Below are 21,863 nucleotides of genomic sequence, written 5' to 3'. Positions count from 1 at the left end.
GATTTCAATTTTCTGACCTACTATAATATTAACTGAATTGAATATCGCTGAGGAAATTTCAGGAAGTGTAAATAGAACACATCATCGAGTAAGGAACTGAAATAAAAAATTGAGAAACAAGCTTTCTGCGTCCCGAACTGGTTGGCGGTGGGATGACTAAACACACGAAGAAGATGGGGATCGTGGTTAAATATGGGGTGCGATGTGGCATCTCCCTCTGGAAGATGGTGAAGAAAATTGAAATCAGTCAGCATGCCAAGTCCCCGTGCTCCTTCTGCCGAAAGACCAAGATAAACAGATGGGCCATGGGCATCTGACACCTGGTTCCTGCATAAAAACCATGGCAGGGGGTGCCTGGGTCTACCAGAGAGACCTATAATACCCTCAGAAATTATCTATCACAAACTCAACATTTATACATTTATACTTCTGGTGTCATAGTCAAATCTGCCTCTAGAAGACTGAAGGAATTGAAAGACCAGTAGATCTGCCATCTGAAGCACAGCTAGCCTATAATAATGGGTTAATTTATGTAAAAAAAAAGTTTTGGAGAAACAAGAGAAAACGCATATTCGTTGACATCTGTTTAAAGTTCAAAACAAAAATATTTCAAAATGATCTATTACCTAGGGATATATGATTGCCAAAGCAATAGAAAGCAAGAAAGTGATTAATAATGACACAGAAATCAGAATGTTGACGATCTCTTGAAGAAGACACTAATTGTGAATCAGAATGTGTTTATTATTTCTACATAATTTTTACAGATAAACTGACTTGCTTTTATGTTAAAGATGTTTCTAAGACTGAGACATGAGAAAATAAGAGGGCGGAGCTCCCTCTAGTGGACAATTTTTCTTTAAAATTTGTAAATTTACCCCTAAGAGTATGCTCCATGCGTTTCAAAGTTATAATGCCCTTAGAAATTATCTATTACAAACTCAACATTTATACAGTGAACTAAATGAGATCACCAGAAAAGTCATCAGCCACATTTTGTCATCCAACAAAACAACACACATTTCCTGTTGTCACTGCCATGGTCAAAGTTTGGCTACAGGGACTAAAGAGACAGGATAGGGGCTAAGACACTTGCTTTCCATACAGCTGCCCACTACAAGCCCCTGCTTGGGGGACTACAGTACCCCAGGAACCACCAAGAGTGACCCTTAAATAGAGAGCAGGAGTAAGCACCCTAAGCATCACCAGGTGTGGCCCAAACCCCTTTCCCCCATCAAAAAAAAAAAAGTCAAAAATCATCCTATCAGGAGGTCTGGGTATGTGGCTTGGTAGTGTGCCTGCCTTACATGCATGAGAACATGAGAAGATCCGACCCCCGCACCTTCCTCACTGAGAGTGTTCCCAGGACCACAGCTGCGGTACTCGGCCTACAGCACCCAAGAGTATGTGAGCATGCAATGAAGCGTGTGAATCTGAGTGCTCTACAAGCGTGTGAAAGAACCAGCAGAGCCACCCCCACCCAGGTAAAGAAGCAATGACAGCAATAACTCAAAGAAAGGAAGCAGAGAAAAAAACCGCAATGATCATCATTCTGGTCCATACCAGAATTGCCACTGTTTGATGAATTTACTTAAAAAAGGAGTAGGTGTCAGCTACTTGAAAAATAAAAATAATATTCTAAGGCATCTAAACCACAAAGAAAGCATCAGCCATAAACCTAAATGAAAATAAACTATAAAATCATCTTGTCAGAAAAAAATGACTTAAAGTCTGTCCCGTAATGTTATAAAATTGTTCCTTTAACATTAGCAGAAATTTTCAGTATCTACAATTTTGCCAACAGGCCTTATTGCCTACCTAATTGTAAGCCTTTGTAAAAATAAATAAATAAATAAATAAACAAACAAATCTGCCCAGAAGTGCTCTTTTTTAGCTGATCTAAGACTGCTGCAGTTTTTCAAAAAATTAAAACTCATGGGTTACATAACACATAACAATTAGGTGAGTTTACCGTGCTCCATACCCACCTAATCTTTTTTTAAAAAAAAGTCCAGTCAGTGGTGTAGAATACCATATTACTTAGACATTGGTGAAAACTGCTAATTATTACATTTCACAGCACAGCTTGAAGGTGAGATGTAGCTAGAAACGGCTGTCAAACTAAGAAAGTCTTTTGAACCCCAAGCTCAGAAATTCTTGCAACTTCCTGGAGCACATGCTTTGAAAGGAGAAGACCCAGTTTTGAGCCCTGGCACCACATGGTCCCCAGAAACAGCTGCCCACTGGGAAGCAAACTCAGTCCCACCCCAGCACCACACCAGGATCGGATCCCAAAAACCATCAAGTGAGGCCCCTGCCCCCTAAAAAGATTTTAAGTAAAAAACAGAATCACATCCCACCACTGCGCCATGTAAGCTCATCTACTGGCCTTGTTCCAGAGACTCATAAATAAATCTTATAAGAGATCACCTAGCTGCAAAATTTTCTCAGATACGGGCTGAGACCGCTAGGGCCATCTCGGGAGGGGGATGGGCCAGCTTCCTCCTTCACCAAGCCCAGCAGCTGCTCCCACACGCCAAAGCTGTGGCCATGCCTCCAGACAAACTACCAATAAAATATTCTAGATAGTCTGCCCAGTTAAATATTCTAGATTTTCTGGAGCACACGGCCACATCTCCAAACTTTACAACAGTGACATCCAAGTAGTAGCACATCAGATTAGAAAGGATGTCATGGAGAAGCCAACCACTCTCAACTAACATTAACACTAACACAGAAGGCTTAACTTATGAAATCCTCAGATAAGGACTTACTGTCCCCATAGTGAAAATTTTCACAAATTTTCTTCTACGGAAATATTTCTTTTATCATTCTATTAGTCATTTAGTGGAAACAAGCAGTGTGAATTTTTTCTGATACAGGGGCAGGTTTGAGAGGTGGTTGGGAAAATGGAGACAATGGCGGAGGGAAGGTGACAGTGGTGATGGGATTGGTGATGGAATATTGATTACCTGTAACAATTATCATGAGAAACTTTGTAAACCACAGTGTTTAAATAAAGTGGGGGGAAAAATAAGTAAAGAATTAAGTGAGGATTTTTAAGGGAGGTATGTAATCTAATCTGGAATTCCCTTACTTTAGAATAACTACTTAGAAAATAAATTTCACTTGCAACAAAATATGTAAAATACCAGCAACTTTTAAAATGAGCAATATCAATAGGAAAAACTACAAGAGGCATCTTGTTGTACCGTGAAAACACAAATTACTTAGACCTAAATCTAATAAAACTTGTGCAAAACTTATAACATTTTTATATTTTAAAATACAAAACACTGCCAAGAGATTAACACTTTGATACTGGCACATTTCTCCAGTGGCTCACACTTGGTTTATTTAACTCACGCAAATTATAGCACTGGCATCAATGTGTTAAAGACTTACATAAACTGAGAACTAAATTATGTTTGTGGTTTGGAAAGCTCAATTTTGTTGGTTTGTCAAATCTCCCCAAATTGATCTATAGATGTGACAAAACAACAAAGAAATGGAATTTTAAAAAAACAAAAAAAAATCTGCAGTGCTGGAAATTAAACTCAGGGTCTCAAACATACAAGGTATGTACTACCACCAAGCCACATCCTGAGTCAACCAATAGACATTTTATGCACATAGCAAGTTGATTCTAAAATTGAGATGAAAGGGCGAAAGAATGAGAATAGCCAAAACAATTCTGAAAAAGTATCTAATTGAAAGAATCATGCACATACTACCAATTTCAAGATGGATTATGTACTACAGTAATCGAGACAGCAGTGTGTTGCCAACAGGCTGGACACATGGACAATGGAATCATAATGAACTGAACTGTTCCATTTCTCATGTGGACATGAGCAGTGGCTCAAGAACCAAGTGGTGAAAGCAAGAGTAGGCAGACTTAGACCTGCCCAGTGACTCACTAGAGAACTTGGTGTATTCCAAGTCCAAACCCCTGGGCTTTGTAGTTAGAGATCCAGTCCTGCAAAGAGAAGTGCTCTTGCCAGAGACATATGAGAACCCTTGGACTCCTTGTGGTGGGAACAGCAGACAAGAGGCATCTGTTGGAACAGAAATAACTGACCCTTACTGGGAGAGCAGGCCGTCTTACAACGGAGGCAGGAAGGATGCAGTGATACCTCTTGCTACTCCCTCATCCCGCTGGAACCATGAACAGGCGCCTGCAGAAACAGGTGCCTGAGAAGGTCTGGTTAGCAAGGGTCCAGGATCTCAGAAATGAACCTTTGGGTCCCACTACAATGCAAGTTACCCTAAGTGACTCTCCAACATGAGGGACACAGTGGGGAGTGGAGAAGGGAGAGGCTGAGAACCAGTAGTGGCCATGAGGCCAGATCTACAAAGAGAGGCTATATTCTTTCCAGAGTAATTGCTCTCTCCAAGACTACAACTCAAGAAGCAAGTGCCATGAATATGTGTAGAGAAGCACAAGGAGTGGACTGTCCTAGCTACAACTGTGCGTGGCTCATTTCTCCCTAAGAGACTCACAGCCTCCAGCCACAGGAGCTTGTACACTTCCCCAGGTTGCTTCCAGCACATCAGTGAGCACAACTGTGTTCCCGGGCCTAGGCCCGTCCTCCCGAAGTCTTGGAGCTCCTCTGAAACGTCTCTGCTCAAGCACTCCCCACAAGCCTGACTAACACTTCCTTAAAAACTGCAGCCTGGTCGCCAGCCCTTCCTAATTCCTCTCCCTCTTGGATTTCACAGAGGTCAGACCTGTGCCCCAGAATGAAGGCTCCTGCCAACTCCTCTTCCTTTTCCTTTTATTCTTTCCAGGTGCAACCCCCAACCCCAAATGGTATAAAACCATCTGCGCATCAAATCCCATCCACACAAACTCAGAGGACATAAATCTGCGAGATTTTTTAATATTTTTTATAATCTCATTATTTTTTATAAATCTACGTGTGATGACTTTAAATCAATTCAAACACTGTGTAAGCATCGGTTACATATCAGACATAACTAGGTAACAGAGACACAAGAATTAAGGACAAGTTCTTGTCCTCAAGAAACTTATGGTCCAGCACTTGCCCCAATAAAATAAAGTCTTAGGAGAACACAGTCATTGCCATGCACTTACTTACATATGACCTAAGATTAACTTTACTATACAATTGTGATACAACTATCAATAGTTGAAACTGAAGCTCTCTACACTAGCCATAAACATTATCATCTGGCCCTTTCTAGAACAAGTTTGCTAATGTCCAATCTAGGGAAATCAGGGATATGAAATTATCTGCTTCCCTGTAACAGGCTTCACCAGAGCAAGGAGCTTGTCTGTCTTATTTCCACCGCACCTCGACTACTGGTACATTCAATTTTCACACTAAAAGTTGCAGGAGATCTGGTCAACACCTCCGCCCAACGTGGATGACTAGCAATCCTCAAAGGAACTGTCAGCAGCCTTACTCTACAGATGAAGACACTAAGATTCAGACATTAAGATTCAGCACGCAATCTGCCTGAGATCACGCAAGCAGACTAAGTGAGACCTCACTCCAAAACCTGGGCTTTCGACAGTCCTCCCATCACTCCATCCACATTTTATTCAACTGCGCTCATTTGACATGGGGAGAACTGAGTCAATTTAACCCAGGGGTGATTATTGCTTAACTCTTTCCCAGATAAATAAATAAATAAATAAATAAATCCTAACATTTGAACCTCTTTCACGATGATTACTAGAAATATTGCTGAATGTGGAGGGTACAGATACTTTCAAAAGCAAATTCTTTCACAGCTTTATCATCCACCATTCCCATCATAATGAGACCCAGCGAGATACTGCATCCATCCTATAGGTCAATTCTGATTCCCTCCACTCTTTCCTTCCTTGCTTGATAAACATTTAACACATTCAGACTCAACTCAGGTGTCACCTCAGAAATCAAATATTCTCTGATTTACTCAGCAGAGTTGACTCCTTACTCTTATAGACCTGAACTTACATCACAATCATGGCACTTGTGGTAATGAATTATGACTTAATGTGTCTTCATCACTAAACTGTAATACTTTGGGCGCTACATCCAAAGGAAACAGCACTATCTGGCATATGTATTAGGCACTCCTCAATAACTGAGAAAAGAAAAGGAGGGAAGGGAGGGCAGGAAGAAGTACTATTGCGTTCATCTACTTAATACTAATCCCAAAACACTGAACAGCACTAGGAACAGGTCAGATCATAATTATTTTTACAAATGGGAAGGTGGAATCCCAAACAGTGTTCTACAGGCCCAGGAAACACTTGCAGCAATATTCAGGCCAACCAGGCCAGATAGCTCAATGCTCTTGAACCATCCAGAAATGGGGGCTGGAAGCCACCAGATCCATGAATAGCAGTGCAGGGAAAGAGGGCATAGGATACCAGGATTTGAACTGTGGCCCCGAAACAAGTCAGGCTTGCAGCTCTTACCATTGAGCTATCCAACCCCCGCCCCCCACCCGGAACTTAACTATTAAGCAATTGACAAACTGCTATTTGGGCACCAGTTACATTAAACTGCTTAAATAAATTTTGCTATTTATGACATAAGATATTCATGCAGTCTCTCTCACTTTACAAGTCTATTAGCGCCTCAGATTTAGAGTGGTACAACCCATTTTCAAAGGCTGATTAATAGCCTGCATCTCAAAGCAAGTTCTTGCACACCTTCAGAAAGTTGGTATTTAGGATTAAAAGAAATAGTTTATTAATGCCTATGTGATTAATTTGTTTCAAGGCCAACAGTTTTTGAGAACAACTGTTGGATCTCTGTCTTCTAGTCAAAAGGACTTTCTCTTCTGTCTGGAACGGGGACACTCAGAGAGCCATGCTCCTATGATTTCTCTGGATACCCTTGCTCCATTCTCTGGGGGAGGGGGTTGCTTGTTTGTTTGTTTCTGTAGGGGAAGGGAAGTCAGGGTTCAAATTCTGGGCTTCATACAAGCAAACCACGTACTGTACCGCCAAGCCACATTCCCTATTAATGCTAATAACTACACATCATGAATTTATAGGAAAAAAATCTTAGTAATAATTAAAGAAACAAGAATTTCAAGAAAAAGCTCATGAAGCCCATTATCATAAAACAAATAAAAATTAAGGAATAGGAGAGAGAAAGCTGACAGAGAATATTAAACACAGGAACTACTACCACAAAACAAGGACCAGGATAAAAAGATAAACCACGGGTCTTAAAATTAAGTCACCAGAATGTCCTAGAAAAATATATGACCGAGAACAGGAGATGGTCTGCAACTAAAGCCCCTGCCTTGCAAGCGTAAGGGTACAAGTTGTGCCATATGCACCAAACCCAAGTCTGGCAACTCCAGTTCCAAAATCACTCTGATCCCCGGTGACACGATGATTCCTGGCCACACCTCAGTCAGATTTAAGCACAGCCACTAAAGGATGTGACCCCCATAAGCAACACAACTAAGATAAAAGAGATGTGTGAACACTGCAGTGACCCCCAGTGAGTGCCACAAGTGTGATGCAGATGAAAAAGTGTGATCCCTGGCAAGCACAACAACTCAAGGACTCAAAGCCGTGTGAGCCCTGGCAAGAACCAAATGTGTCAGCCTTTCTCTGAGCACAACTTAACATGTGAGAAGCACAGCTAAGCACCCATTGTGAGAGTCTGGGTTCTCACAACAGAGAGAGAGGAACAGGAAAAAGGAAGGGTGGCGGCAGGAAGACAGCACAAAACAAGAGCACATCAGTACTCAGGAGTTGCCAGGGACCCGGGCAGTCAGCTGCAATGCAAGGAATGTGCCTAATCCCTAATCCCATGGACAATCTCCCTGGCCTCCCATTTTGGCTCAATAATTGGCACTGCCTTAGCTCTCTGCTACCTGCTTTTTTAGTATACACGTAGACCCGATCACACAAAAGATACTGCAAAGTCAAGAAGGGAAAGCACATGTGATATTTCCTTTCATCTCTCTTAATGATTAGAAGGTAAAATTAAAATGCTAAGTACTCAATATCTGGAATCATGGAAGTTTAGAGTTATAGAAGACAGGAAGGTTTACTCTATCCCAGTCAAGTTCAAGCACTCTGTCTTGCAATAGAGTCGGTGGCACTGCCAGCTGTGGCTCCCGAATGAAAGGAGAAATTATAAACAGGACTTCAGGAAATTCGTAAAAACAAAACAAACCGCGTCATATTGCGCTCTACTGTAAAAACACGAGACTTCCACTAGAGGGAGCCGACTGTCCATTAAGCTGAAGAATGTCCTAAAGCAATCCCCTTCGAACGTCCAACAGGGTAGAAGTAAAAAATTTATCCTGAATCCTCAAAAAAAAACCAATTTAATAGTCATATACCTTAAGTAGTCTAAATTCAGATTCCTTTTGCTAGAGGTACAAATGGCTGGAGCGATAGCACAGCGGGTAGGGCCTTGCACGCGGCAGACCCGGGTTCGATTCCTCCGTCGCTCTCGGAGAGGCCAGCAAGCTACCGAGAGTATCTAGCCCATATGGCAGAGCCTGGCAAGTTCCCCGTGGCAGAGTCGACATGCCAAAGACAGTAATAACAAGTCTCACAATGGAGACGTTACTGGAGCCCGCTCAAACAAATCGATGAACAAGGGGAGGACAGTGCTTGAGTGCTACTGAGGTACAAATACAGCCCTCAAATCTCCAACAGTTAAAAGGAAAAGTCCTAAAAGGCCTGAGAGTGAGCTCAGTGGCTGGAGCTCCAGCAATGCCTGCCGAGGGCTGTGCTCAGTCCAGCACCACAGGGTGCCCCACCCACAGCCAGGAGTCAGCACCCAGCAGGGGGAAACAAACCAAATCAAACAAGTACTTGAATTAAACTGGGTTTTGTTTTGTTGGGTGCTTTTTTTTTTTTGAGCACAGGTCTATCAATTGGAACGTGTAAATACATTTGTAAAATCGCCACAATTAAGAAACAGAAAGGTTCACAGCACTCAAAGGGAGAGAGAGGGAAATGCCCTGCCACAGAGGCAGGGTGGGATGGGGGCTGGGGGGTGGGAGGGATACTGGGATCCGTGGTGGTGGGAAATGGGCACTGGTGGAGGGATGGGTGTTTGATCATTGTATAATCGAAACCCAAGCACAAAAATGTGTAAGTCTGGAAAAAATAAATAAATAAAATGTTTTTTAGTGGGAAAACAAAAAAGAAACAGAAAGGTTCGTTATTCTCCCTGAAAAATTCTCCTGCTCTGACATTACTCCTGCTGGGCCCCTCAGTAGCACCCCGTTACCTACAGGTAATGAACACAATGAAATAATGCTTCATTTTTCTTTTGTTTTTAGGTTTTTTTCCCTTTAATTATTAGAGTACTATGGCTAATGTTTAAGCTCTGGGAATATACGTGTACAACCTTTCCCCACTTGCCACATAAGAACTAGTAGATTGTTTTTAAGTCACTGGCCAGTGGCTGCCTTCCACTATTGATAGAGCTTCTATAAATATTCATGTACAGGTTTCGTGTGGACCGAAGTTTTCATGTCTCCAGGGTAATATCCAAGAGCAGGAATGCTGAGCCGTATCCAAAGCTTATGATTAACTATGAAGGAACTGCCAAAAATAAACCAACCTGCTGAAGAATTTTCCAAAGTGACGGAAAACAAGCCCTCCGCGAGCAAAAGAAGAAACACACAACTGCTCTACATCCAGCTCTTGATAATGTCAATATCCTTATTTTAAAGATTCTAACACCTAAGAAGGGGCATCTCATCATAGCGCTGATTTGCATTTCCCTGAAGCAAAGGACACTAGACATCTCTTTAAGGGCTTGCTTGTTACTTATCTAGCTTTGATTTTGCTTTATTTTGCTTACATATCATATATAAGTGAAGTCACACAGTGCTCGTGCTTGTCTTTCTCCGACGGAGTCATTTCCCTAAATACTATGCCCTCCAGACTCCTCCAAACTGTTACAAATGATAAGATTTCATTTTAATACATGCTGAATCATCGTCCATTGTTATATATAAAGATAAGATAAAGATAAAGGCCCTCCCGTTGATCGTCGATTTGCTCGAGCGGGCCCAGTAACGTCTCCATTGGAGACTTTGTTGTTACTGTGTCTGGCATATCGAATACTCTCGGTAGCTTGCCGGGCTCTCCGAGAGGGGCGGAGGAATAGAACTCGGGTCGGCCATATTGGCCGCTTGTAAGGCGAACGCCCTACCCGCTGTGCTATCGCTTGTTATATATGTGACTTGCAAATATTTGCTGCCCCTCTGTAGATTGTGCTCTCATCCTCTTAGTGTCTTTCACAGAACATAAGTTTTTCATTTTTATTAAGTCAAGTCTATCGTGATTTTTCTTTCACGAATCATGTTTTGGTATGTCAAAGAATTCCTCCTATTCAGGGCATAAGGATTTCTGCATTTCTGTAAAACTTCTATACTTTCATGATTCATTTTAAATTAAATTGTTGGGGCTTTTTTTGTTTTTGTTTTTGTTTTACTTTTTTTTAACATCGTTTGATACCCAGTTGTTTCAGTGGATTTTCTGGAAGACAAACTTTTTTCTTTAAATTGCTTTTACACATTGTCAAAGATTTAATTGGTCATATTTGAAAATCTGGACGTCAATGATTCGTTGTTCTAAGTGTCTATCTCTCCAATCTCCTTTATTGGGACTTTATTTAGCAAGTAGTAAAACCAGTTAGTATTATTTCTTTTCTTTATTTTTTTGTTACTGTTACTGTGTCTGGCATATCAAATACTCTCGGTAGCTGGGCTCTCCGAGAGGGGCGGAGGAATCGAACTCGGGTCGGCCATGTTGGCTGCGTGCAAGGCAGATGCCCTACCCGCCGTGCTATCGCTCCAGACACAGTAACAACAAAGTCTCCAATGGAGACCTTACTGGGCCCGCTCGAGCAAATCGATGATCAACGGGAGGGCCTTTACCTTTACCTTTTACCTTTATTTTTTTAAAGTACATTACATTAAATTTTCTATTATACTTGAATCTCATTATGGTAATAATCATGCCTCACCTGTCATTAAGAACACATTTAAAGCAATTGCTGCACTGATATATTTTGGAGTTTACATGGAATTGGTTAGGTCTATATATGTAAATTTTCCCCTTACACTTTAAACAATGTGATTGACTAAGTTGTTCATGATGATTTGTTACAGGCATTCAGCATTCCAATCCATCACCATTACAACTTTCCTCCATCATTGTCTCCAATTTTCCTGACCTTTTGAGGGGAAAAAAAGACTCCTTTTCTTTTTTGAAATTAAGAACTGGTAGAAAGTAACCTGAAACTTAGATAATGTTACAATAAAATGACTTTATATGTAATATGTAATGTCATAATGCAGTTTAATTTTAAGAATATTTTAACAGACTGAGAAATCAGTAACATTACTTAATAAAGCTGACACTATTTACAACAGTTGTTTTCAATTACCAGTCCACAGGAGTAAGCAGGCTGAAAATCACTAATATACATAACAATTTTTAGTTTTAATTTTGAGGGGTTTTTTGTATGCTACACTTGAACCCGTAAAATACATTAAAGTCAACAAAGAATAACTGTTCCATGCCATTAGATTCAGGAATGTGTTCAGAGACTCCACTCCAACAGTAAGAGAAAAAAAAGCAAAAAATAAACAAATGGGATTATATCAAACAAAAAAGCATTTACACATGAAAAGAAACTATAATTAAAACAAAAGGACATCCAACCAAACATAGGACACATTTACACACCACGAACATGGTTAAATATTCAATATGTATAAGAATACAAAACTAAACAATAAGAAAACAAATCAACCCATTGAAAAATGGGATAAGCAGCGGAACAGATGCTTCACCAAAGAGGGCAAACAGACACGTAAGAAAATGGTCATTACATTTATTATCTGGGAAATGTAAATCAGAACTACAACAAGGCATCACTTCACATCAGTGAAAATAACTCAGATCAGTGAGACCAGAAACAGCAAATGCTAGAAAAGATATGGGGGGAAAATGAACACGATTACTCTGCTGGTCAGAATATAAATTGGTTCAGTCTCTACAGAAATCATTATGAAGGTTTTTCAAAATATCAAAACTTGATCTACCATTAAATCCAGCAATTCCTATCCTAGGTATTAAAGTACACAAATACTGATGTGAAAAATATGTGTGTATGTGTGTGTGTGTATGTGTATATATATATATATATATAACCTCTTATATTTAATGCAGCTCAATCTAACATAGCCAAGAAATGAAAATCATTCAAAACCTGAAAAAAGTGTATAAAAAAAAGTGGGATGTTAAAACTTTTGCCATAAGAATCTACCACAAATGTGTGTGTGGTGTGTGGGGGGAGAGTGAGGGTGGGGCCGGAAGGCAGGCTAGAGAAGGGACCAGTATGAGAATCATAGTTGGAAATGATCACTCTGAACAAGAACTGAGGGTTGAAAATAGGTAAAGGGATATATATGATAATCCTTCAGTATCTGTATTGAAAACCATAATGCCTGTGTGTGTGTGTGTGTGTGTGTGTGAGAGAGAGAGAGAGAGAGAGAGAGAGAGAGAGAGAGAGAGAGAGAGAGAGAGAAAGTGCCTGCTATAGAGGCAGAGGCGGGGGGGGGGTAGGCAAGAGGAAATCAAGGGACACTGGTGGTGGGAAACGTACACAGGTGAAGAGATGGTGTTAAACATGGTATGACTGAAATTCAATCAAGAACAACTTTGTTACTATGTATCTCACTGCCATTCAATTTAAAAAATGAATTTTTCATTAAATTTGCCATTTGCCAAATTTTACATGATAACCTTCCAATGGTCTGGAGAGATAGCACAGCAGGTAGGGCATGTTTGCCTTGCACACAACTGACCCAGCCAACCCAAATTTGATTCCTCCGCCCCTCTCGGAGAGCCCGGCAAGCTACCAAGAGTATCTCGCCCGCACGGCAGAGCCTGGCAAGCTCCCCGTGACGTATTCGATATGCCAAACACAATAACAACAAGTCTCACAATGGAGACGTTACTGGGCCCGCTCGAGCAAATCGATGAACAACGGGAGGACAGTGCTACAGTGCTAACCTTCCAGTACCTGTATTGCAAACCATAATGCCCAAAAGGAGAAAGAGGGAGGGAGGGAGGGAGGGAGGGAGGGAGGGAGGGAAGGAGGGAGGGAGGAAGGGGAGAGGAGTATGCCTGGATAGAGGTTGGCAGAGGTGGGGAGGCAGGATGGGGAAGAAACTGGGGACACTGGTGGTGGGAAATGTACATTGGTGAAGGGATGGGTGTTGGAACATTTTATGACTAAAACCCAATGAACAACTTTGTAACTGTTAAAAAAATTTAAAATAAAGATCATTGAACTTATGAATTTATACTCCCATCAGCGGCCAAGACTCAGAGACTGTAAAATCCAGATCCCGGACGAGAACAGTGCAGTCTTCTGCCCCTGCGCCTGGGTGTTCCTTCCCAGGGCCCCTTGGAGGGGAGCGGGTTGAGCTTTCCTCCCCGCCCCGACCAGGGCTCCGGCAGCCGAAGACCTCTAGGACCTGCCACCACCATGCTGAGACCACTCTCCGCACACATGAAGGTACTGGCAGAGGGACAAAGCCATGCGGGTTCCGGGGCCGAGACCTCCAAGCCTACTCGGATTGGAGTCAAGCATCCTCCACCCAGATCCTCCAAATTCCAGTAGGCGGGGGTCACACCCACCACCTGGCCCCCTGGTGCCGTGTAATCCCATCAGCGACCAAGACTCAGAGACTATAAAATCCAGATCCCGGACGAGAACAGTGCAGTCTTCTGCCCCTGCGCCTGGGTGTTCCTTCCCGGGGCCCCTTGGAGGGGAGCGGGTTGAGCTTTCCTCCCCGCCCCGACCAGGGCTCCGGCAGCCGAAGACCTCCAGGACCAGCCACCACCATGCTGAGACCACTCTCCGCACACATGAAGGTACTGGCAGAGGGACAAAGGCACACGGGTTCCGGGGCCGAGACCTCCAAGCCTACTCGGATTGGAGTCGAGCATCTTCCACCCAGATCCTCCAAATTCCAGTAGGCGGGGGTCACACCCACCACCTGGCCCCCTGGCGCTGTGTAATCCCATCAACGGCCAAGACTCAGAGACTATAAAATCCAGCTCCTGGAACTGCGTGGCCACATTTGCGGCCGCGCGACATCTTATCAGGACATCTTTTTATGACATCTTCTTATCTCATTCCTACTTTGGACAAACTGGCAGGCTACCCAATGTAGCCTGCCCACACGGCAGAGTCTGGCAAACTCCCCGTGGCGTACCCAATATGCCAAATACCAGTAACAATGATGGGTCTCATTCTCCTAAAGAGCCTTGAATATAATCTCAGGGCTAGGATGAAAGAGACGTTACTGGGGCCTGCTCGAGGCAATCGACGAATAACAGGGTTGGGAAGGGCTGAACTTATGAAAATTGCCATTTGTAACAACATGAATAGAACTGGAAATCAGGTAGAGGAAGACAAGTATTGGTTAGATGATTTAACTCATATGTAGAATGTAAAAAAATCAAGAAAAGGCAACCAACCAATATAGTCAGATGAAAACAACTCCTTGGATTGTGACTGCAAACAGAGATTACCAGGAGAGAAGAGAAGAGGGGCCTGAAAGGGCTCAAGGGGTACAGCGAACTGTGGTAGAGACAGGCTGGTACTCTGATGGCGGCATGGTGGAATGGCCGACATACATTTGAGAAGGCAGGAAACCACACTCTGAAAATACACAGTCTTGCAAATCAACACGACTGAAAACACTCTTTAAGATAATGTCTTTATTTTATTAAGTTTTGGGCACCATGGTTTACAATAGTGCTAAAGTATTCAGGCACAACACATTCCAATATCACCCCCTTCCCATGAGTGTCCATTTCCCTCCACCATTGTCCCTGTGTCTCCTCCCAATCCCATTTCTCCCCTTCCTACCCTTCCCTATGGTAAGCTTCCTATTAAAGACCAGTTCAAAGTCTCCTTTACCTTTGGACATTCGTTATACCCCATGAGAGATCATTTGTGTCTGCCCTGCCCTTCTCCCTCTGACCTTACTTGGCATGATACTCTCCGAAACTATGCACATAGCAGTAAATTGCATGACCTCATCTTTTTTTATAGCTGAGTAATATTCCATTCTGTGTATGTAATATAGTTTGTTTCTTCAGTCACCTGTACTTGCCCACTTGGGTTGTTTCCAGATTGTGGCTATTACGAATAGTGCTGCAATGAACATAGGCGTGAAAATCTTTTCTTAATAGTTTTTGGACCCTTGAGGCAGATGCTAAGAAGTGGAATTCCTGTGTCATATGAAAGCTCATTTTCTAGTGTTTTGGGAGAAATATCTATATTATTTTCCCAAAAGGTTGGACCAGCAGACACTCTACCAGCAGTGAATGAGGGTTTCTTTTCCCCTACATCCACATCAACACTAGTTGCTTTTGTATCTTGTAATGTTTGACATGGAGGTGGCTGGTCCTGGAGGTCTTTGGCTCCAAGCCTACTCAGATTTGGGCCGAGCATCCTCCACCCAGATCCTCCAAATTCCAGTAGGCGGGGGTCACACCCACCAACTGGCCCCCTGGCACCGTGTAATCCCATCAGCGGCCAAGACTCAGAGACTATAAAAACCAGCTCCCGGAAGAAGAACAGTGCAGTCTCCTGCCCCCGTGCCTGACTGTCCTCACCGCCGCCGGGGCCCCTTGGAGGGGAGCGGGTTGAGCTTTCCTCCCCGCCCCGACCAGGGCTCCGGCAGCCAAAGACCTCCAGGACCAGCCACCACCATGCTGAGACCACTCTCCGCACACATGAAGGTACTGGCAGAGGGACAAAGCCACGCGGGTTCCGGGGCCGAGATCTCCAAGCCTACTCGGATTTGGGCCGAGCATCCTCCACCCAGATCCTCCAAATTCCAGTTGGTCACACCCACCAACTGGCCCCCTGGCGCTGTGTAATCCCATCGACGGCCAAGACCCAGAGACTATAAGAACCAGCTCCCGGAACCACACAGCCGTGGACTTCTTGTTATGACATCTTATTATCTCATTCCTACTTTGGACAAACTGGCAGGCTACCCAAGGTAGCCTGCCCACACGGCAGAGTCTGGCAAACTCCCCGTGGCGTACCCAATATGCCAAATACCAGTAACAATGATGAGTCCCATTCTCCTAAAGAGCCTTGAATATAATCTCAGGGCTAGGATGAAGGAGACGTTACTGGGGCCTGCTCGAGGCAATCCACGATTAACAGGATGATTTGTGATTTGATTGTGAATGTTTGACAATCTCACTTGTGTGTGATGATATATCATTGCTTTAATTTGCATTTCCCTGATGACAAATAAAGAACAATTTTTCATATATATTTTGGCCATCTGAATGTCTTCTGTAAAGAAACTTCTGTTCTGTCACCCCTCATTTCGAGATGTGATCTTGTTAAGTCCTACCAGTTGTTTTATCTATCTTAGACATTAGCCCTATACCAGATCAGTGATGGGCAAATATTTTCTCCTAGTCTGTGGGGTATCTTTTTATTCTGCTCATCACTTCATTTGCAGCGCAGAAGTATCTCAGTTTGAGGAAGTCTTATCTGTTAATCTTTGCTTCCATTTGTCTGGCCAATGGCACTGAATCCTTAATGATGCCTCTAGCTTCAGTATCTTGGAGTGTTGTGCCTATGTTTTCCTCAATAAGACTTTTGAAACAATGTCTTTATATTTCATGTAGTTTACTCTACCTCGGAGACCCATAAAAATACCTGTGACCTGATATTTTTATATATGAGCCAATTACGTTAACCATACCGCCACGGATAACTTTTTAAAGACAACTGATCATTGAATATATATTACCTAGTTCTTTCTGGGCTTATAAGTATGTGAGTACACCAATGTTTCTGGTTTATTATTCTGTGTGTTTACTCATTCACTCACTACTTAGCATACTAAGCATATGCTAAACCAACCTCACGGTGTGGAAATGGAGGCAGTCAGGCATATCACAAGAATACAGGCTTCAGAGATACAGGCTATGAAGATCCTCGTTCCCCCACCTCTACGCTGAATTACTTTGATCAAATTAGTAACTTAATTCTTGTTAATTTCCTAATATTGAAAGCTGAGACTATTTTCCCAGTTATATTATTTACTGGGATTATTATCCCAGTTATAGTAATATATCCCATTATACCTACAAAAAACAAAGATAGCTGACAAGTCTGACACATCAGAGCATCAGAGATACACTCTAGAATGTTCACTTTTTCTTCTCAGCAAGAATTCTTTCCTTTTCGGGAATGCCCTGCCACAGGGGTGGGGTGGGATGGGGGTGTGGGGGGGTGGGAAGGATTCCGGGAGCATTGGAGGTGGGGAATGGGCACTGGTAGAGGGATGGGTACTCGATTATTGTATAACTGGAACTCAAGCACAAAAATCTGTAAGTCTACAACTGTACCTCATGTTGTTTCACTAATAAAAAAAAAAGAATTCTTTCCTTTTCTGGGGCTGGAGCAATAGCACAGCAGGGAGGATGTTTGCCTTGCACGCAGCTGACCTGGGTTCGATTCCCAGCATCCCATATGGTCCTCCGAACACTGTCAGGAGTAATTCCTGAGTATATGAGCCAGGAGTAATCCCTGTGCATTGCCAGGTGTGAACCAAAAAGAAAAAAAAATTATTTCCTTTTCTTTCTAGACTAGTACAAGAGTGCAATATTGTTTTATATGTGCAGTGTTGTCAGACAATGCTCACAACCAGAGTGCTGGGATAATATTTTGGTTTTTGGTTTTAGATTTGGTTTTGGGTTTGGAAGATTTTTTGTTGTTGTTTGTTTTTTTTTGTTTTGTTTTGTTTTGTTTTTGAGCCACATCCAGTAGTACTTAGAGTTTACTCCGGGCAGGCTCAGGAGACCTTATGGGGTGATGCGGATCAAACCCAAGTCGGCAGGGTGCAAAGTAAATGTCCTACCCATGCTATGGGCCCATACCATCTTTCTGGTCCTTCATTTGGCCCCTGGTTTTGTTTGACAATGGCATAATCAGCAAGAATTCTTGGCTGTTCATTCCAATCTACTTGGAAAAGAGCCTCTCTTTCACAAAGTTTCCTATTTAGAAGCATGTTCCATAATTCTCCATCTCAGGGACTCTCCATTTATCCAACTGCTCCTAACTATTGATCTGCGTTCTCTATAAATGGCGACCATACTATTCAACTAAGGGAAGAAGCTGTTGAAACAGCAGGAAAGGGAGTGCCCCCCAACCCCCACCTTCCCTTGAGGGAGCCTGGAGGTTCCAGAGCACCATCCCAGAAGCCACACGAGTGGCAGCAACAGCTGCCCCCACACTCATTAGCTCACTCTCAAGTCAAGGTACAAGCTCCTTAGCAAATAATTCCTGTGTCTAAATAGATTTCAACTGAGATTAACCTGAGAAATTGGCAAACATCCATGGTTAATTTGCAGAACCTCCACTTAGGAAAAACAGGAAGCCATGCATTTTTCAGGTAGCAAATGACAAAAGAAAATAACTGCCTCGTGTATGATATTCTACACAAAATGTTGAAGGTAGGGGTAGGGAGGAAGAATTACAGTTTAATGAACAAATTTCATTTGCCCATACATTCTACTTCTGAATGGGGTATACGTGAATAAGTTTTTATATTAAAAGTGAACACGCTCTGACACAAGCTCCCATCTCACTCTCCTGAGGACCCTTCGAGCCTCAGGGAGCTCAGTAGGAGGTACCCAATTTAAGGTCCACAACAGAACACATTGAAAGTTACTCATGCAAAGAAATTTTTTTTTCAATTTTCTAGCAAAATCCTGATGAGATATAAGTCATTATAGAGTTTCCCAAGAGAAACAGACACTTAAATGAAGCACAGCATGTGAAGCCAGGGCTAGAGTTTCCACCACTGGATGCTAATAAATACTCTGGTCTCTGAACAAAGATCACCCAAGACCCTAATAAAAAAGCTGGACCAGCAAAGCCAGAAATAACTGTCAAATAGCAACAACTGCTCAGATGGCAACTTGTAGAAACTGGACACTGCTGATCAAAGTCCATGCGGAAAGACTCTAAACGTACAGCACTGCCTAGTCTTCACTTTACCCTCACCCTGCTCTTCTGCCTTTCTCAGCACCTAGTTCAAGAAGCCAAGAAAGAATCAGATCTCTTCTGCTCAATGCCAAGTACCCAGGTATTCCAAAACTGCCCTCATTACGTGGGTCGGAAAAGCATTCTTAATGTTCTTCTAGGAGCTGAAGAAATAAATGGTCCATACTTTCCATTTCCCATTGGGGGTGTGGAGGGTGAGTGCAGCAGGGAACACGCTGGCAGAGCTCAGGACTTACTCCTGGTTCAGCTCAAAGATCACTCCTGGCACTCCTGGGACCATCTGTGGTACTGGAAATCAAACTGGTCACATACAAAGCAAGCTCTTTACCAGGACCCACCAACACCACTACCACCCCACCGCCCCACCCCTGCCCCATACCATCTTTCTGGCCCTCTGTTCCTTTTTCATTTTTTCATCCTTCTCAGATTCTTTGCACTTTGGTTGATCTCTTTCTAAATAGCTCAACAATTCCTTCTTTCTGAACTAGTGTGACTTTATTCCTCCTCCCCCATTCCGAAAGTCCCTTTAACTCCAGGAATAAAACAACCTAGTATGCAATAAAACAAAGCAAGCGAACAGAGAGATAACAGTTTTCTCTAAGGTTCTTTGGAATCTAAGAGACAAATCATTAAAGAGCACCAAAACGTGAGCCAAATGCTTGAGGCAAAACTGACATGCATTGCTAGCATTGAAAAATTATATCACAATTTTTCATTTGGCCTCTGGGCTCTGCTTAAGTAGCAGACACACTGACTGACCTCCTGAATACACATCTTGTCACTACTCAGCAAGGTCCAACCTGCTATTTCGCCCTTGCTGGGGCTGGAAATATGTCTGGATGTGTTTCACAACACATTTTGTATGCAGGAACCCAGTATCTATCCGCACCATCAGATGGTCCCCCCAAACACCACTGGGAGTGACCCCCAAGCACTGAGCCGAGAGTATCCCCTAAGCACTGCCAGGAGTGGCCCTAAAACCAAAACAAAAAGATATGCTCCAGAAGTATTTTTAAAGGCTTGAAAAGATTCCCTACTAAAAAGTCACAGAAACAAGGACTGTTCAAGGGTGCTCTGCGGTGCCAAGAAACATCATGGTACATTTTATTATGACACACACATTTAACACACATTTAGCCCTGGACTCGACAAAGGACAAGCAGATGTTTCCCTTTAATGGACAAGTAAAGTCTTGCACACCAGGAACTTTCAACAAAGACCAAGGACAGAGCTCAGTGGCAGAGGGCTTGACTCAGAGAAATTGACTGAGGCCCTGAGTTCAATCTCCAGCACCAAAAGAAAAAACGCACTGATGCCCCCCGCACTCCTCCCTTTCAGGGCCCACTTGTTGATATTACCTGTACAAGTGACGGTTGTCTTCAAAATCTTCCTGGCCCCACTTTCCCTTGATGTCTTCAATAACATGATTCTTCAAGAATTTTTTTAGCAGCTGAACTGTTTGTTTGCGGGTCACCTCAGGGCCAAAGTTTTGACTACACCGCAGCAGGTCATGCAGCCAGTCCACAGCTTCAGACGCTGTGAAGCAACGATCATAACTTTTGAAACGGCAGCGATGTTTCCGTAATGGCATCCTAGTGCGAAAAAGCTCGACTGTTTCATTCCACTAGAGGAAAAAGAGAGAAACGTACTTACTAATCAGTTGACTGATTAAAAAAAAAATTACTAATCCCGACTTTTAAGACAAAGAAAATAACTTTTCTATTTATTGTTTTGATTTCAGCGCAACACAGAAGGTACCTAGGGCTACTCCCAGCTCAATGCTCAGCATGACTTCCTGCACACTCAGGGGATCATGTAGGAACAGGAATCAAACCCATGACTCCTGCATGCAAAACACGTGCTCAGCCTGCTGAGTCATCTTCCCGGCCCTGATTTTTTATTTAAATGAATGCCGTTACATATAGAGGCTTGTATATTATTTACAACCTTCACACCCTAAAGAAAAATAAACATTTTTAAATGTATTTATTGGGGCTAGACGGAGAGTATAGCAAGTAAAGTCCTTGTAGGCTCAACCCCCAGCACCACGTATGGTCCCCCCAGTCACTGCCAGGAATCATCCCTGAGGAATCATCCCAGAGAAAGCACTGGCTCAAAGACAGTGATGAAGAATAATAACAATAAATAATTTATTCATTCAATAAATGCTGACAATGTTGTCCTTAAGTTGTCCTGTCATATTAACTTGCAGAACTTTTACATTAAGAAAAAAACATAAATCAAAATGCATATTAAGAATAAGCTTTGGGGGTGGTGCTGCCAGCAGGTCAATCTGTACCTGTGAGGCGAGTGCATAGGCAGCCTGATGGCACCTTCAGACTTCCAGATACCCCAAAATTGCTGCTGTGCCTTTGGCAAGACCCCAAAAACTTGGGACAAAGTTTACCAAGAAAGTAAACAGCCAAAAGTTAGGTATGTGGGAAACACACCCACAAATCACCTCCGGCTCAGCTATATAATTGGAGGCATGGCCAATCTGGTTCCTGATTGAACTGCTTAATGGCCATGATCCCAGAGACTCAGAAACAAATCTCGAAACCCAGTGGCTTTGGGCAGAAATGTATCTGGTCCCAGCAGTAGGTTACCAGTGCTGGGCCAACCCAGGTGGGAATAGGTTTTGTGCCTTGGCCTGTTCCCCCTGGTGGCCCGGTGGCCACCATCCTCCAGAGGCCACTGGACAGTCAGGTTAGGGCCCCCACTGATGAGACATGCAGGGCCTCACGGGATGGGGGTGGAGCTGGTCCTGTCCTCCCCACC

General features: G+C 42.9%; 1 protein-coding gene and 1 pseudogene across 1 annotated transcript in view; one reads left to right on the top strand and one right to left on the bottom strand.

Moving 5' to 3' along the window:
• The window catches only part of DEPDC1B (DEP domain containing 1B), a 74,067-nt gene that overhangs the window by 40,367 nt on the left and 11,837 nt on the right, over window positions 1-21,863 (bottom strand). The window contains exon 2 of the mRNA XM_056112038.1: window positions 20,444-20,709. Coding sequence (XP_055968013.1) covers window positions 20,444-20,709 — 266 coding nt within the window. The remainder of the gene's footprint in view (window positions 1-20,443; window positions 20,710-21,863) is intronic.
• On the top strand, window positions 153-485 carry LOC130021414 (60S ribosomal protein L37a-like; annotated as a pseudogene).

The sequence above is a fragment of the Sorex fumeus genome, unplaced genomic scaffold, assembly GCF_029834395.1.
Source record: "Sorex fumeus unplaced genomic scaffold, SorFum_2.1 ptg000015l, whole genome shotgun sequence".
NCBI classification, from domain to species: Eukaryota; Metazoa; Chordata; class Mammalia; order Eulipotyphla; family Soricidae; genus Sorex; species Sorex fumeus.
The sequence above is the reverse complement of the archived record's forward strand: the minus strand, read 5'-3'. Positions and strand labels throughout refer to the sequence as shown.